The 18735-nt window shown below is 42.8% G+C and overlaps 1 protein-coding gene across 2 annotated transcripts; it reads left to right on the top strand.

The window, feature by feature from the left end:
* The first annotated feature begins 2532 nt into the window (after positions 1-2532).
* ELF3 (E74 like ETS transcription factor 3) lies at positions 2533-9271 on the top strand. 2 transcript variants are annotated; one of them, XM_069971432.1, is made up of 10 exons: positions 2533-2626; positions 3245-3415; positions 3797-4024; positions 4530-4598; positions 5190-5270; positions 6266-6352; positions 6785-6859; positions 6952-7068; positions 7617-7812; positions 8372-9271. In XM_069971432.1, exons 2-10 carry the CDS (start codon positions 3250-3252, stop codon positions 8484-8486), a joined length of 1134 nt encoding a protein of 377 aa, XP_069827533.1. In that variant the 5' UTR covers positions 2533-2626; positions 3245-3249; the 3' UTR covers positions 8487-9271. The 2 variants fall into 2 exon arrangements, with proteins under 2 accessions (XP_069827533.1, XP_069827532.1); XM_069971431.1 differs by having other exon boundaries at positions 2534-2626; positions 3794-4024.
* Positions 9272-18735: the final 9464 nt, after the last annotated feature.

Raw genomic sequence — 18735 nt, forward strand, 5'->3', positions numbered from 1 at the left:
GTAAATTTTGCGGACCTACAGATGGTAAATGGCTGTCCTGGATGGTATCAACATCATGCTGGCAGCAAGAAAAATATTTAAATCTCCACAGCATTGTAATGACAGAGCGGTGCGGCTCTGTCACTGAAGTAATATCCGTAACGTCCGCAGAAAATACAGATCTCATAGGCCTCTATTGTTCTGTGCCACAACAGAGGGGTTTTTTTTGCGCATCTGGAAGAAATAGCAGATGTGTGAACAGGCACATAGAAAACAATGGGATCTAAATTTGTCCTCAATTGCCAATCCACATTTACGAACAAAACTCCGGAACGCATGCATGTAGCCCGACTATGTTCTTCTGTACTTAACATTGGGCACCGGCATATAAGAAGGAGACAGCTGAAATGGAGCGGGTGCAGAGGTGGGCGACCAAGGTCCTTAAAGGGAATGAGTGGGTTACAGGACCAAGACAGGTTATCAAGCTTGGGGTTATTTAGTTTAGAAAAAAAGACATTTAAAGCCCCTATTACATGGGGCGATGGAGAAAAGCAAATGAGCGCTGTGAGTGCTTGCTTGCTCCTCGTTTCCCGCTCGCTGCTGACGCTATTACACACGTTGGCAGTTAGCGGGTGAGTGCAGGGGGCTGCCCGGGTGATCGCTAGATCGTCCGGACAGCCCATAGCAGATAACAGTGATCTGCTGCCACCGCTCCCACGCCTCGGAGCGGCGGCAGCATATCTCTGCTATATCAGTTGTTTGTTGAAAGACAAATGACAGCAACAATCAGCCAACATCGTTCATGTCGGCCGATCATTGCCTTCTGTAACACAAGACGATAATCGGCCGAATACGGCCGATAATCGTTTCCTGTAATAGAGCCTTTAGAGGCAATCTGATTACAATGTACAAATATATGAATGGACAGTACAGAGATCTTTCTAGTGATCTCCTTATACCTAGGCCTGTAACCAAGACAAGGGGGCAGCCTCTACGTCTAGAGGAAAGAGGGTTTCACCACCAGCACAGACGCAGATTCTTTACTGTACAAGCAGTGAGACTATGGAACCCTCTATATTCTTTAAAACACGACATGGAGAGAGAGGAGCGGCCGCACATCCCACATATGGCTGACACTAGTGCCGCTAGGCCTATTTTAAAAACCGTCAGGGTGTCTGTATATAATTAGATCAAACCATAATAGCCCCGTGTGCCACGTGCAGGTCCCCTGGTTCACACGGGTCCCTACGCTAACTCACCACCAAAGCATGCACGTGCAGGGAAGGGAGGCCATGGAATGGCCCTGCAACCCCAATGTCAGGAGCGGCCGCTCCTCTCTCTCCATGTCGTGTTTTACAGTCCTCTCTTTTCTGAGCAGCTGGCACTCCCCCTTAAGACCCACATGATCCAAATTGGCAGGATATACCTGTGCTCACATGTCAGTACCTCATGTCTTTCCCATTCTGTTTTCAGCAGCATTGGTGAGCGCAATACGACATTCATACTTGTGGTGTTTGGGGGCAGCCTTCCCCGCCGGTGGTGCCGGCCAGGTTTTGGGGGGGCACTTTGGATTTGGTCCTGTGACATTGGGGTTGCAGGGCCATTCCATGGCCTCCCTTACCTGCACGTGCACGGTTTGCGGGGATGGCGGTCGCTGACCGACACGGTGATGAGTTAATGTAGGGACCCGTGTGAACCAGGGGACCTGCACGTGGTACACGGGGCTATTATGGTTTGATCAAATTATATACTGACACCCTGACGGTTTTTAAAATAGGCCTAGCGGCACTAGTGTCAGCCATATGTGGGATGTGCGGCCGCTCCTCTCTCTCCATGTCGTCCTCTATATTCTTTACTGTATAAGCATTGAGACTATCGAACTCTCTGCCACATGATGTTGTCATGGCTGATTCATTAATTAAGTGCAAGGAAGGCCTGGATGCTTTTCTTGAAAATATATATTACCAGTTATAGGCATTAGATTTCTGGTGATATGCTGATCCATGGATTATTCTGGTTGCCATTGGAGTCGGGGGGAGTTTTCTCCCTGTGGTGGGGTGGTTGTCATCTGCCTCATAGGGGGGTTTGCCTTCCTCTGGATCAACACAGTAGGGTTTCCCTAGGTTAAATCTGATGGACTCTTGTCTTCTTTCAACCTTATTTACTATGTTACTATGTTACAAGCTAAAGACAAATCTTGATTTAGACAAGAATTTTTTTAAATTTCATCCTGCAATACTAAAAGTAGAATTTACTTAATTACAGAAATTTGTTTAACTATTTTTTCAACTCAAAAATAAAAACTTCAATGTAGTTAATACTTTACTGCCTGGTCATGAACTTGAAAAAAAAAAAAACATTGGTTGTTGGACGTGAACTGGCGAACCAGAATGTTTAGACACCTGTCACCTCTAGCAATGATTAAACCTTCTGTCCCTTATTTTCCCCGGCACATAGCTAGATACAGTATGCTATGCAAATTTTCTTGCGGCCTCTGAACTCACATCACGCACCTGGGGAAAGTCCCTGTTGTAAATAGCTCAGGTGGAGTCAGGTTACATGGGTTGGGTGTATATAAGAAGAGCTTTCGTTTCACTGTCTTAGTTGCGCCTAGTTGGATTACTCGAGCTTCTGGAATAGTGCACAGGTAGTGTAACATTTACATCAAACCAACCAGAAGACAGAATTTTTGGAAAGTTTTTGCTTTTTAGCTTATATAATAGATTTTGTGCTTTCAGTTACTTATGGGGGAGGGGGGTGTTTTTGATTTTTTGACGTTCCCTAGTGTATTTTTGCATTGTGCATCTTATCTATTAAATTGTTGTATGGACATCTGATGTGATAGTTGAAGACTGACGGTTGACTCTCTGCTCTGGTTTGGAGTCTACAGATTTGTCTTCAGCTGAATTCCATTGTGTTGTATTATAATTAGAGATGAGCGAACCGGGTTCGGGTTCGAGTCCATCCGAACCCGAACGATCGGAATTTGATTAGCTGGGGCTGCTGAACTTGGATAAAGCTCTAAGGTTGTCTGGAAAACATGGATACAGCCAATGACTATATCCATGATTTCCCCATAGCCTTAGGGCTTTATCCAACTTCAGCAGCCACTGCTAATCAAATGCCGAAAGTTCGGGTTCGGATCGACTCGAGCATGCTCCAGGTTCGCTCATCTCTAATTATAATCAATACGGTGCAACTTTTTTGAAGTTTTTGTGTCAATCATTGTTTGATTATTTTTGTTCCGATTTCCTTCCCCATCCAGGGTCTATGATGGCCGGAGGAGGCTGTGAGATCAGCAGTGTCATTAACAATTATTTTACGACTTTATATTCGCCTGTCCAAGCCAACGCTGTATTGACTGGTGCTTTGACGAATCCGGATAATGACAAGTTCCTTACGTTTACTGTACCGGGAACTGCTGAAGAGCTAACAGGTAACTGAAAAGAAAAAAAAAAAAGGTTTCACTTACAACGATCAGTTAAGAAATACTTGATCTGTTTATATAGAGACGGCCATTGATAAACATCATGATCACTGTTAGCCGTCGTCTATATAACATGACGGCCACCTTTGCCCAATATGTTCCTGAAGTGAAAACAGCCTTAGTGTGGGGGTTTAGGACAGTGATGGGGAACCTTCGGCCCTCAAGCTGTTGTAAAACTACAATTCCTATCATGTCGGCACAGCCAAATCTAAAGCTTTGGATGTTCAGGCATGATGGGAATTGTAGTTTTGCAACAGATGGAGTGTTGAAGGTTCCCAATACCCGGCTTAAATAAAAAGATAAAGTGGTATATCTTATGTTTCACAGCAGAGATCAGTGAATGGAGTCAGGATCTGCCGCACATGTGGACACAGCAGAGTGTGTTGGACTGGATCAGCTATAATGTAGAGAAGAACAAGTGGGACGCCAGCACTATCGATTTAACCCAGTGTGAAATGGATGGACAACGCCTGTGTCAGCTGAGCCAGGAAGACATGAGGACCATGTTTGGTGGACTGGGGGATAAACTCTACGCCCATTTATGCCAGCTGAAAGAGTGTGAGTACCATGACTTAGTTATTTAGAAATACTTTTCTATAGGTTTTTAGTAGGCATGAGCGAATTTAAAGTACAATCGCTTTGTTAGCTCGGCAATCTGCTTATCAGCCTGCTGCCTTTGAAGTCTATTCCTCTGCACCCCGGGTGCCTGGAAAAGCTGGATCCAGTCCTGGGAAACTTCTCCAAGGACTGGATCCAGCTTTTCCAGGCACCCGAGGCAGCCAGCTGATAAGCAAATTTCTGCGCAAACAAAGCCATTCACATTGTTTATCCTGTAAATTACCTGTAAGAAGGTATTTTAGGGTACAAAGATTATACAACTATATATTTCTTTATATAAACTCTAACACAAGAAATTGATACCATGTTTTACTTGATATTAGTACAGCCCACGCTTACCATAAACTATCATCTGTTAGCCGTCCGTCAGCAATCGAGAACCTACTGTCTAGTAGGTGTTATACTGCGTCCAGTCTAACCTTGATTCTCAAAAATTTCCTTCCAGGGCCAACTCCTCCATCATCCAACTCATGTGATTCCAATGATTATGAATTAAAGTTCCACCTTTCAGAGGGTAAGTATTCTGCTGCCTGTAGGAATAGGTCTGTAATATGGATCCAGCATGATGAATTCCAGCAGTACCAGCAAAGTTTATGTCATTTTTGAAAATCTTATCCACACACAGCAGTATGGATCTTCTGCATTTCTATTAATTTTCTGAATTTCTCTACTGATATCAATGGGAAAGATCAAATCAGCCCAAGGCCACAACCACACAACGTCCTTTATGGCTGTTGGACGTTTTTTTTTTGTTTTTTTTGGATGGCCTTTATTTTACACCCAGTTATTTGTGGAATAGCGTTGTTTTGAAATAACAGCCGTTTTTCGAGTATGACATGATGGCTGTCCAAAAAAAACCTGGCCCAAACCTGAAACAGGTCTGCAGCAAATCCACAGCAATATGAATGCTCTGGATTTTCTCTGCAAGTCATCAATGTAGCGTAACAGTGTTGTTGCCTCTTTATGCTCTTATTGCCTACAATACATTATTATATATTATTATTATTATTATTATTATTATTTTGTTGTATTATTATTATTATTATTATTACTATTATTATTATTATTATTATATTTTTTATTAATAACAATGTCATTATTTCAGAAGGTCACTCAGATTGGGACCTGATCTACGACTATATTAAAAATGAAGACAATCTGCAGTTCGGACTAAAGAAAGATATAGGTATTTTATTATATTATATTATAGTCTGACTTTTTTACTACAATTTTTTTTATTTTCACTATAAGTGGGTTACAGTCATTTTCTTCACTTTGAAACCTTCAATTGAAATGAAAAAGCTTTAAATCCATATACTAAAAGTAATTTTCCATTAATTACTTTGATGGCATATCCTTTGGAAATAGAATGGCTGATGGGTCTCCTCTTGCTCCTACACAGCCCTATTATTGTAAGGGAAGGCCTGTATGAACACTCACTTACAGTATTGTCATGTCCCACCCTGTTACACAGAATTGTACTACCATCAAAGGATAATATATAGGGCCACACAAAGGGCCTCTGGAGCATTTAAGGAATACTCCGTTAAAAACGTATTCCTCCCCCCTCCCCAAATCAACTGGTACCATAAAATACTGATCACCAGCTAAGAATTATTGAAAATATTATCCATTACTCCGCCATTTTTATTTTTTTTCAAATCAACTGCTGTCAGAAAGTGATACAGATTTTTAAATTACTTTTATTTAAAAATCACCAGTACTTATCAGCTGCTGTATGTCCTGCAGGAAGTGGTGTATTCTTTCCAGTCTGACACAGTGCTCTCTGCTGCCACCTCTGTCCATTGTCAGGAACTGTCCAGAGCAGTAGCAAATCCCCATAGAAAACCTCTCCTGCTCTGGACATACACACATACATACACACGGAAAGATTATTGATTATGTTTGAAAGACGTAATAATTGTTCACACACCATGAAAATAATAATTTTTATTGGTTTGCCGTCATTTAACGACAGATAACCTCCGTTACTTTATAACAATAGCCATTGTTTGAAGGATATTGGCTTTGTCACCCCCCTCCCCGCCCATGTTTTGTTTGTTTGTTTGTTTTTTGGGGGGGGGGGGGGTGAACATAGCCTTATGGTGTTAGTAGCACACATAGTGGATGAGAAAATTGTTTGTTATAAATATTCTAAATCCTACATGTTTTTTAATACAGACTTTGAATTCTATGGAGGGAAAGCAACAGATCCAGGTTATTACTCTGATCCAATCTCCCCTGCCAGCTCCGAGTCATGTGTATCTGGTAAGTTATAGTAAAGCAGATATATTCACTTAAAGGGGTCCTCCAGTGGAAAAAAAAATCTTTAAAATCAACTGGTGTCAGAAAGTGCCAGAGATTTGTAATTTACTGCTGATTTTAAAAAGTACTTATCAGCTGCTGCATGTCCTGCAGGAAGTGGTGTATTCTTTCCAGTCTGACACAGTGCTCTCTGCTGCCACCTCTGTCCATGTCAGGAACTGTCCAGAGCAGTGGCAAATCTCTATAGAAAACCTCTCCTGCTCTCCAGACTGGAAAGAATATACCACTTCCTGCAGGACATACAGAAACTGATAAGTACTGGAAGACTAGAGATTTTCTAAATAGCAGTAAACTACAAATCTCGATTTAATAGTAAAAAAATTGGCTAGATTTATCCTTTCAAGGATACTCATCTGTCTTCTTTTGCACTGACAGGATCATATAGCCCACAGGCTGGCGATTCCGCAGGAAGTGACCTTGATCTGGAGGTCAAAGCTTCTTTGCAAAAAGGTAAGTCGAGTCTAATATTAATAACACATAAACACAACTATAAGAGGTATCCTATCACTGATCACATATTCTTCCTGCCTCTCTATTTTCAGACCGTTTACCAAATTATAACAAATGTGATGAAGCCCCCAATAAGAGGAGGAGGGGTCGACCCCGGAAAACAAGTTCTAATACCACAGACATCTTGGAGACGAAGAAAAGCAAGCACTGTAAGTGTCCACCAGGGATTTCCTTTAGTTAAAGGGGTACTCCAGCGAAAATCTTTTTCTTGCAAATCAACTGGTGTCAGAAAGTTATATAGATTTGTAATTTACTTCTATTTAAAAATTTCCAGTCTTCCAGTACTTATCAGCTGCTGTATGTCCTGCAGGAAATGGTGTATTCTTTCCAGTCTGACACAGTGCTCTCTGCTGCCATGTCTGTCCAGAGCAGGAGAGGTTTTCTATGGGGATTTACTACTGCTCTGGACAGCTCCTGACATGGACAGAGGTGTCAGCAGAGAGCACTGTATCAGAGTGGAGAGAATACACCACTTCCTGCAGGACATACAGCAGCTGATAAGTACTGGAATACTTGAAATTCTATATACATACAAATCTATATACATTTCTGACACAAGTAGATCTGAAAGAAAAAGATTTTCGCTGGATAACCCATTTAATCTGACACACTTATGTGCTCTTTAAATCTTTATTTCCTTTCATTGTTTTACCTGGCTCTAATAAGACTTTTAATCTATTTTTACCTCTTATTTTAGCTGCACGCGGTACACACCTGTGGGAGTTTATTCGGGATATATTACTGCATCCTGACTTAAATGAAGGTCTCTTAAAGTGGGAGGATCGATCTGAAGGCGTTTTCAAGTTTCTGCGATCAGAGGCAGTTGCCCAACTTTGGGGGCAGAAGAAGAAAAATGCCAGCATGACATACGAGAAGCTTAGCCGAGCTATGAGGTTAGTGCACTGGTTTAGCTATTTAGATTCATTAGCTCATTTAAAGGGGTACTCCAGTGAAATTGTTTTTTATTTTCAAGTCAATTGGCGTCAGAAAGTTATATAGATTTGTAAATTACTTTTATTTAAAAATCTTGAGTCTTCCAGTATTTATCATCTGCTGTATGTTCTGCAGGAAGTGGTGTATTCTCTCCATTATGACATAGTTCTCTCTGCTGCCACCTCTGTCCATGTCAGGAACTGTCCAGAGCAGGAGAGGTTTTCTCTGAGAATTTGCTACTGATCTGGACAGAGGTGTCAGCAGAGAGCACTGTGTAAGACTGGAAAGAATACACCACTTCCTGCAGGACATACAGCAGCTGATAAGTACTGGATAGATGGGATATTTTTACATAGAAGTAGTTTACAATAAACTTTCTGAAACTAGTTATTTTGAAATATATTTTTTTTGGTCAGAGTACCCCTTTAATGGATAACATTTCCAGTAATTCTTAGCTTTATAAAAATGTACCGTAGTTCAGAGGAGGACTTCTTTTAACATATTCTTCTCTCTTCACAGATATTACTACAAACGAGAAATCCTTGAGCGCGTAGATGGACGCAGATTAGTGTATAAATTTGGGAAAAACTCCAGCGGTTGGCGCCAAGGTGACGCAGGAGCCTTTGGATGCTAGGAGCCTCATGTCAGAGACTGTGTGGATGACCGTCCACTGTGCATATATTTGTCAGAATCCAGCCTTGTTATCAAGGACCTTATAGTAGCATCATTATTACGGTGCCGTTACTTAAGCTGATCTTTTAGCTTCAGTAGGTTGTTGTAAACCATTTTTTAATTTCTTATATTTTGTTCAGTTGTAAAGTTTGTGTATTTACAGTCAGGAATCAAGATGGAGTCATAAGTCTCCGAACAAACACATGGAAGGTGAAGGAAGACGTTTCACCTTAAGTTCCGTGCAAGTTGTTATTCTTTATAACTTGTGACCAACATTGCATTTATATACATATATGATACATGCTCTAATGTTTTATAGTTTTCTAATTTTTATATTTTTAATACCATGAAAACATCTGTGTAATTCCCTTAAAGGGGTACTGTGGCGAAAATCTTTTTCTTTTAAATCAACTGATTTCAGAAAGTTATATAGATCTGTAATTTACTCCTATTTGAAAATCTCAAGTACTTATCAGCTGCTATACGATCTGCAGGAAATAGTGTATTCTTGCTAGTCTGACACAGTGCTCTCTGCTGACATCTCTGTCCGAGACCGGAACTGTCCAGGTTTTCTGTGAGGATTTCCTACTGCTCTGGACAGCTCCTGACATGGACAGAGGTGGCAGCAGAGAGCACTGTGTCAGACTGAACAGAATACACCACTTCCTGCAGGACATACAGCAGCTAATAAGTGAATACTCTAAGGTCTGATCAAATGGTGTACTAGTGTTATTGTAGACAATAGTTAGCACTCTGTATATAGGTTATGTTCAAGCCGATGTGTCATTCCTGTAAATATTTTTAACATTGCAGAAGTTCTTTTACTATCTCAGTTTCTCCGCACTTATTTACAGATAATGTCAGTCATTTCACATGTAAATATCTTGGTTTTAAAGTTTATCAAGTTAGTAACATTTATTAAAGCAAATAAACTGTTATTTCAATTTAATTTAATTTGTTTGTATAGAATGTCTATGTTAAGAGGCGGTTAATAGGAAATAAACAGGGCTTGAGCCATTTGGCAATATACTCACTTTATTTATTTTTTTAAATCATTGTTATGCATTTGGCCACTAGGTGTCTCCCTTCCTGTCAAACTGTGTTCAATGCTCCCTCCATCTTGATATTTGGTCTTCTCTCTGTTTAAAAAAAGGAGACCAAACACAGGAAGTCCCAGTCCTTTGCGAGTGGGACAAGTCCTCTCTGGGCTTGTGTACAGCCGATGCATTTCCACGTTTAGTAGCATTGCATTGTATAGTCAGCTCTCCTGTCACACAGCACGAAAACCTCTGTAACCACACAGTGACATAACAGAGATCATTGTCTCCTGGTAAGCTGCAGAGATGATAATATAATTAGTAAAAGTTAATAATATAATTAGCATAAGTTAATTGCCCTCAGGTGATATACAACTTGCATGATGAACAGGTGTCTCTACTAAGCTTTTACTTCACTAAGCTTTTCACCGCCTGTCAGAATGTAACTCTCCCAGGTGTCACACCAAGTGCTGGCAGCTGTGTTTTCTACTCACTCTCCCCTGCACACATCTGCTGCCCTACAAGGTTTAGATATGTTTGACCAATCACAGATGCCTCTACTCTACCCTGTTTTTGCACTCTCTAACCCTTAGTTCCTGTAGAAAGAGGAGTCGTGAACTAGCCAGAGATGTTTAGTGTTCAGTTCAGACTGGACTAGTAGCCAGTATGCAGTGTTAAGTTCCAGAAGTGGGGTAACCAGAAGACTAGGTGCCCACGCCGAGAATTCTTCACTCAGGACAGTCCCCCCTAAGGAAAGGCAGAGGGACTGGATCCCCAGTAAGGCAAAGTTGCTAAGAGCCGAGGTACCTTACTGACACACACTGGGGAAATCTTCAGTGGGAGCTCAACTTAGAGACCTTTAGACTTGTAATACCTCACATGGCGGTCTCCGAATTTGTGTATACAGAAGGCGGTCAGACGTACATATATCTAAGCGTGAGGATGAGACGTTCTTCAAGCAGTTTCAACACACATCCTTGCAGAGTACTGATACTAATTAGGCAATGGCTCCTATCTGGCCCCCATACTACCCACGTATGTCTCTTTTCCTACTCAAGTCTACCTCAAGGGTCTATCTTTAGTATTGTTTTTCTTGCACTAGCACCTGTGAGCAGTTTAACCCATATACTGTGTATTGCACTGAAGTTACCTCAAGAAAAGTACAACTCCTGTTTAAGTGCTGGACTCTGTCCTCTCTGGTGCCGCACCCTGCACCTCACACCAGTTCTACCAAGGTCCGGTGCCCGTGTGTCTGGGGGTGGGTGTTACCACTCCTGGCCACCATGACAAGTTACCCCAAAAGCACCAGAGCCCACCAGCTGCACACAACACCCACGGCAGTCTTATCATGTGACTCAGACCCGAGTCCAATCAAATCTGTCTCTCTCTTGATGTCTCTCTGACGTCAAACACGACAGTGTCACTTTAAAATTGTCTCTTCAGTATACATATGTGTGGGCAGGAAAGAGCGGTAAGACTGTAAGTTGTAAAATGCAGGAGATTATGACTCCCGGCAGGACAGAGTTCAGTGCAATAGTCACATAATCTTTATTTCTTTCTTAGATGACACTGCCCGATTGCCCATAGCTATAAATGAACAAGATGACACTGCCCGATCGCACACAGCTATAAATGAACAAGATGGCACTGCCCAATTGCCCACAGCTATGAATGAACAAGATGGCACTGCCCGATCGCCCACAGCTATAAATGAACAAGATGACACTGCCCGATCGCCCACAGCTATAAATGAACAAGATGACACTGCCCGATCGCCCACACCTATGAATGAACAAGATGACGCTGCCCGATCACCCACAGCTATAAATGAACAAGATGGCACTGCCCAATCGCCCACAACTATAAATGAACAAGATGACACTGCCCGATCGCCCACAACTATGAATGAACAAGATGACACTGCCCGAACGCCCACAGTTAGAAATAAACATGATGACACTGCCCGATCGCACAAAACTATGAATGAACAACATGACACTGCCCGATCGCACACAGCTATAAATTAACAAGATGGCACTGCCCGATCGCCCACAGCTATAAATGAACAAGATGACACTGCCCGAACACCCACAGCTATAAATGAACAAGATGACACTGCCCGAACACCCACAGCTATAAATGAACAAGATGGCACTGCCCGATCGCCCACACCTATGAATATACAAGATGGCACTGCCCGATCACCCACAGCTATAAATGAACAAGATGGCACTGCCCGATTGCCCACAACTATGAATATACAAGATGACACTGCCCGATCGCCCACAGCTATAAATGAACAAGATGACACTGCCCGATCGCCCACAGCTATAAATGAACAATATGACACTGCCCGATCGCCCACAGCTATAAATGAACAATATGACACTGCCCGATCGCCCACAGCTATAAATGAACAAGATGACACTGCCTGATCGCCCACAACTATGAATGAACAAGATGACACTGCCCGAACGCCCACAGTTAGAAATAAACATGATGACACTGCCCGATCGCCCACAGCTATAAATGAACAAAATGACAATGCCCGATCGCACACAGCTATAAATAAACATGATGACACTGCCCGATCGCACACAGATGGGGAACCTGCGGCCCTCTAGGTGGTGCAGCTAAAGCTTTGGCTGTCCAGGCATGATGGGAATAGTAGTTTTGCAACAGCTGGGGGGCAGCAGGTTCCCCATCCCTGGACTAGTGACTAAAGAAACAGAGGAATGGGAAAGAGGATTTGGACATCTTGGCACAAACAAAATAAATACTAATAGTTTAAAGTGTAATTGTCATTTAAATGTCAACAATTAAGTATTAAGTACAAATAAGTATCCACAGCACAAACGATTTTAAGAAACTCTGTAATAGGTTTTATTAAGCAAAAGAGTTTCCTTCTGTACTCAAGAAGCTGTTTTCCTACCTCCCCCCTCACTTCAGAAGAAGCAGGATTTCTGTGTACATTATGCTCTATGGAGAGGGGAGGGGCCAAGGGGAGGAGTGAGCACAGAGAGGAGAAAAGGCAGCCCTGCAAAACACAACATCCTGCAGTCTTATCTGACCAAGTTCCCAGAGCAGCACTGACCTTTCTGACCTGTGAATCCAGCATTTAATAGGCCACCACTCTGGCCTATTCTTGTGCACCCGCACCTACACACCTTTACACTTGGGTTAAACCTTTCGTGCAGGGGGAGCACCAAGCTGTCCAGGGTGGGTCCTATACCACTCCAGGCTACCGTGACAAGTGCCCAAGTGACCCTAGACCCACTCAGCCTCCCCACCATCGTACCAGCTGACCCGGCAGTGAATCCAACACCGCCGATTGCCGCATGAACGTACGCTAAGGCTCACTTCTCTACAATGCATTACAGCAATTACAACTCTCGACTTTTCCATACATGACGGCATTTATTGTTAATTATATAACAATTATATTTAAATGAAAAAACGTAATTGTAAATTCAGGTGAACGTCCTCCTGATGTCTTGGCTCAGTTTGCTCCATCTCCAGTTTCATTTCTCCGCAGTCACGTGGTTTAATGCAGAACTTGTTTCTTAATGGTGTTTACCTTGAAGGGCTGTGCCTCCCCCGCACTCTACACCCCCTCACATCCTCTCTTACTGTAAGTGACTCAGGTAACTCGATCCCTTGGAATGAAGCCAGACACACCTGTCTAACAGGTAGAGGAAAGTTTATGAAACATCAAGTGAACAACTTGGTTGTGCCATAGGTTTCAATGATTGCTTACTCTACCAGAACAGGCCCCATATATATATATATATATATATATATATATATATATATATATATATATATACAGTGGTACCTCGGTTCTTGATCATAATGGGTTCTGGAAGGCTGTTCCAGAACTGAGCTGTAAATTCCGATATGGAACAAAGTAAATCTGATTAATTGGTTTTTACACTCCAGGAGTACACACCCGGCCTACAGAGCGTAAAAACGCTCCATGTTCCCTGCAACAGTGAGAGGCAGGAGCGGGCAGCTATTTAAACTTGCCGCCCCTGCTCCTTCTCCACTCAGCTGCGGGGGACACCCTGTAAACAAGCAGGGATTCCCCTCATTATGATGGGATTCCCCACTTCTTTACACTGTGTCCCCCTTAGCTGATTGCTCCCACTGCTCCCCGTCGCCTCTGCAGACTCTCCTTCACCCTGGTGGTGAGCAGCAGGAGCAAGCGGCTAAAGAGCTGATGATTGGGGCCGCAGGCGCAACAGCACGGGCGAGCTGCAGGCTGGGGAGGTGTACAGGAGGTGCTCCGAGCCGGCGGGGGAGATGTGGAGCAACAGGTCAGTGAACAGGGAGCAGTGCGGCCAGCTGCTTTGCGGAAGAAAGACTGGTAGTCCAGCACTTGAAGCAGAAGAGTAAGCTTTATTTTCCAAATGCACAAAATGAAATCCAACCAACACCTAAGTGCAGTGACCTAAGTGTGTTTCAAGCACATGCGCACTCTAGATCACCCACCAATCCCCTGTGTACAACTCCCTTAAATAATCACCTAGTCAGGTGTTTAAACAGGTGCACAAGAGAACTGAATAAAAGAACAATTATAAATGTTGCGATTGCAAGGTACAGATAGGCAGATAATTCAAAACATACACAAGAGATAGCTATACATTTTCAAATACATATAAGTTACAATAAAGAACTATGGATAAAGAACTATGGTAATGTGTTTGTCAGAAGAAAGACTCCCAATGAATGAAATGAGATAGAATAAAATAAAATAAAGATAGAGGCCAATATATTCACACACAGATAGGGCATATATTTATTTATTCACTCAAATATAATTTTCCATATAGGATTGTTTGATGTGTAGTCTCTATTGTTAGATAGCAAACATACAGAACATAATATTGTAATTTATATGTATTTGAAAATGTATAGCTATCTCTTGTGTATGTTTTGAATTACAGTATCTGCCTATCTGTACCTTGCAATCGCAACATTTATAATTGTTCTTTTATTCAGTTCTCTTGTACACAGGGGATTGTTGGGTGATCAAGAGTGCGCATGTGCTTGAAACGCGTCCTGTGGGGTCACTGCACTTAGGTGTTGGTTGGATTTCATTTTGTGCATTTGGAAAATAAAGCTTACTCTTCTGCTTCAAGTGCTGGACTACCAATCTTGCTTCCGCATTGTTGTACCACGCATCAGCCAGATGTGAGTCCACCAGAGAGCGGCTTGGATCGGTGAGCTGACATCACGTTTTTATATGTGCGGCTGGCTTCTTTACAGGGCGTCCCCCTAGTGAGAGGCAGGAGCGGGCGGTTATTTAAACTTGCGTCCGTGCTCCTGCTCTTCTCAGCTGCGGGGGACACCGTGTAAAGAAATGGGGAATCCCATCATAATGAGGGGAATCCCTGCTTCTTTACAGAGTGTCCCCCGCAGCTGAGAGGAGCTGGAGCACGGCGGCAAGTTTAAATAGCTGCCCGCTCCTGCCTCTCACTGTTCCCGAACACCTCTAGCTGTCAGCTGAACATCAGTTCAGCTGACAGTTATCCCCCTGATTTTGTTTGGATACCGAGCAATGTTGGAGTACCGAGCAAAACTTCACGGGGAAATTTTGTTCAAATACCAAATTGTTCAAATACTGAGGTGTTCGGGAACCGAGGTATTACTGTATAATACACGGTGAGAAATAATGATTTGTATTTGAAATAACATTGTTTTTACATCAAACTTTTCTTTCGTCAAAGAATCCTCCTTTTGTAGCAATTACAGCATTGCACACCTCTGGCATTCTAGCTATTAATCTGTTGAGGTAAGCTGGAGAAATTGCACCCCACGCTTCTAGAAGCAGCTCCCACAAGTTGGATTGGTTGGATGGGCACTTCTGGTGTACCATACGGTCAAGCTGCTCCTACAACAGCTCAATGGGGTTCAGATCTGGTGACTGCGCTGGCCACTCCATTACCGATAGAATACCAGCTGCCTGCTTCTGCTGTAAATAGTTCTTGCACAATTTGGAGGTGTGTTTAGGGTCATTGTCCTGTTGTAGGATGAAATTGGCTCCAATCAAGCGCTGTCCACTGGGTATGGCATGGCGTTGCAGAGTGATAGCCTTCCTTATTCAGAATCCCTTTTACCCTGTACAAATCTCCCACCTTACCAGCACCAAAGCAACCCCAGACCATCACATTACCTCCACCATGCTTAACAGATGGCGTCAGGCATTCTTCCAGCATCTTTTCATTTGTTCTGCGTCTCACAAACGTTCTTCTTTGTGATCCAAACACCTCAGACTTGGATTCATCCGTCCACAACACTTTTTTCCAGTCTTCCTCTGTCCAATGTCTGTGTTCTTTTGCCCATCTTAATCTTTTTCTTTTATTGGCCAGTCTCAGATATGGCTTTTTCTTTGCCACTCTGCCCTGAAGCCCAAAATCCCGCAGCCGCCTCTTCACTGTAGATGTTGACGCTGGTGTTTTGCGGGGACTATTTAATGAAGATGCCAGTTGTAGACCTGTGAAGCGTCTGTTTCTCAAACTAGAGACTCTAATGTGCTTATCTTCTTGCTTAGTTGTGCCACGAGGCCTCCCACTTCTTTTTCTACTCTGGTTAGAGCCTGTTTGTGCTGTCCTCTGAAGGGAGTAGTACACACCGTTGTAGGAAATCTTCAATTTCTTACCAATTTCTCGCATGGAATAGCCTTCATTTCTAAGAACAAGAATAGACTGTCGAGTTTCAGATGAAAGTTCTCTTTTTCTGGCCATTTTGAGCGTTTAATTGACGTTTTCAGATGTGTGAACATGATTGCACAAGGGTTTTCTAATCATCAATTAGCCTTCTGAGCCAATGAGCAAACACATTGTACCATTAGAACACTGGAGTGATAGTTGCTGGAAATGGGCCTCTATACACCTATGTAGATATTGCACCAAAAACTAGACATTTGCAGCTAGAATAGTCATTTACCACATTAGCAATGTATAGAGTGTATTTGTTTAAAGTTAGGACTAGTTTAAAGTTATCTTCATTGAAAAGTACAGTGCTTTTCCTTCAAAAATAAGGACATTTCAATGTGACCCCAAACTTTTGAACGGTAGTGTATATAGATATATATACACTAGAAAATGTACCCCGTGCTGCCCGGGTATAAAGTGTAAGGGGGAGATTTATCAAAGGGTGTAAAATTTAGACTGGTGCAAACTGCCCACAGCAACCAATCTCAGCTCCTCTATCCTTTCACCAGAGGTGGAAGCTGAGCTGTGATTGGTTGCTGTGGCCAGTTTGCACCAGTCAAAATTTTACACCCTTTGGTAAATCACCACCTAAGTGTGTTAATTAGGGTCCGATTCCATGGGCCGATGGGGGCCCAATCAACAATGTAAACGAGCACTGATCTGCTAGATCGGCGCTCGTTTACTGGGCCTATTCCACAGCCTGATAATGGTTTAGCGAGGGCTGCAGGGACATTGTTACCAATGTCCTTGCAACCCTTGTTTAAACAGCATACTTAACCTGTCCAGGCTGCAGGTCTTCTCCTGCGCTCCTTCTCCCGATCCCGCGCACAGCAGCAGCAGCTTCGGAGCGGCCTGTCTGAGCTGACAGACCGCTCAGCCACCGGTGGCTTAGCGGTGGCTGAGCGGTCTGTCAGCTCAGCGAGCCGTTCCAAAGCTGCTGCTGCGCATGGGATCGGGATAAGGAGCGCAGGAGAAGCCTGGTTAGGTAAAGTATGATGTTTTTAAATCGTTGGTTGCCCGCCGCGCACCGCTATTCCATGTAGTGATGCGAGGTCGGTGCCCGATTATTTTAGGTTTGCACCTAAATAAACGATCAGCCGATGACACGATTATCGGCTCATCATTGTCTCTATTCCACGGAGCAATAATCGGCTGAATCGGGCCGATTCGGACGATTATCGTTCCGTGGAATAGGCCCCTTAAATTTGTTCCAAGAGTGCCCTGGGGGCCAATCTATACCCTTGTTTTTTTTGTTTAAAGGGGCTTATACGGAGCCTGGTTAAATACAACATTGTCAGTGTTACATACAGCCTGGTTATATACAACATTGGAAGTGTTATATACAGTCTGGTTATATACAACATTGTCAGTGTTATACAGAGCCTGGTTATACACAACATTTTCAGTGTTGTATACAGCCTGGTTATATGCAACATTGGCAGTGTTATACAGAGCCTAGTTATATACAACATAGGCAGTGTTATACTGAGCCTGGTTGTTTACAACATTGGCAGTGTAATATACAGCCTGGTTATATACAACATTGGCGGTGTTATATACAGCCTGGTTATGTACAACATTGGTAGTGTTATACAGAGCCTGGTTAAATACAACATTGGCAGTGTTACATACAGCCTGGTTATATACAACATTGGCAGTGTTATACAGAGCCTGGTTATACACAACATTGGCAGTGGTATATACAGCCTGGTTTTATACAACATTGGCAGTCTTATTGCCAGGTACATAGACATAAAGATTTTTACCTGATACAACTCTGGAGCAGCAACATACAATTGTCCATGCGGAAAACATGCAGAATCCAGATTTATGCTGCCACCTGCAGTGATTGGCCTTGGGCCTTGTTTACTGTCATTGCAAATAATGCTTAACAGGAAACTGCAATTGTCTAAAAGGTATACCTAAAGTGTACAGTTTTTAGGGGTCCTGTATACCTGTAGTGTATGGTTGGGGGGCTGTATACCTGTAGTGTATAGTTGAGGGGGTCCTGTATACCTGTAGTATGTAGTTGGGGGGGGGCTGTATACCTGTAGGGTATCGTTGAGGGAGATCCTGTATACCAGTAGTGTGTCGTTTGGGAAAGGGAATGTATACCTGTAGTGTATAGTTCAGGAAGTTCTGTATACCTGCAGTGTATAGTTGGTGGAGGTCCTGTATACCTGCATTGCATAATTTGAGGATCCTGTATACCTATAGTATATAGTTGGTGAAGGTGCTGTATACCTGCAGTGTATAGTTGGTGGAGGTCCTGTATACCTGCATTGCATAATTTGAGGATCCTGTATACCTATAGTATATAGTTGGTGAAGGTGCTGTATACCTGTAGTGTATAGTTGGTGGAGGTCCTGTATACCTGTAGTTTATAGTTTGAGGGTCCTATATACCTTTAGTTTATGGTTTGGGGGTCCTGTATACCTGTAGTGTATAGTTTGGGGAT

Source organism: Dendropsophus ebraccatus, chromosome 5 (assembly GCF_027789765.1).
Source record: "Dendropsophus ebraccatus isolate aDenEbr1 chromosome 5, aDenEbr1.pat, whole genome shotgun sequence".
Classification (NCBI taxonomy): domain Eukaryota; kingdom Metazoa; phylum Chordata; class Amphibia; order Anura; family Hylidae; genus Dendropsophus; species Dendropsophus ebraccatus.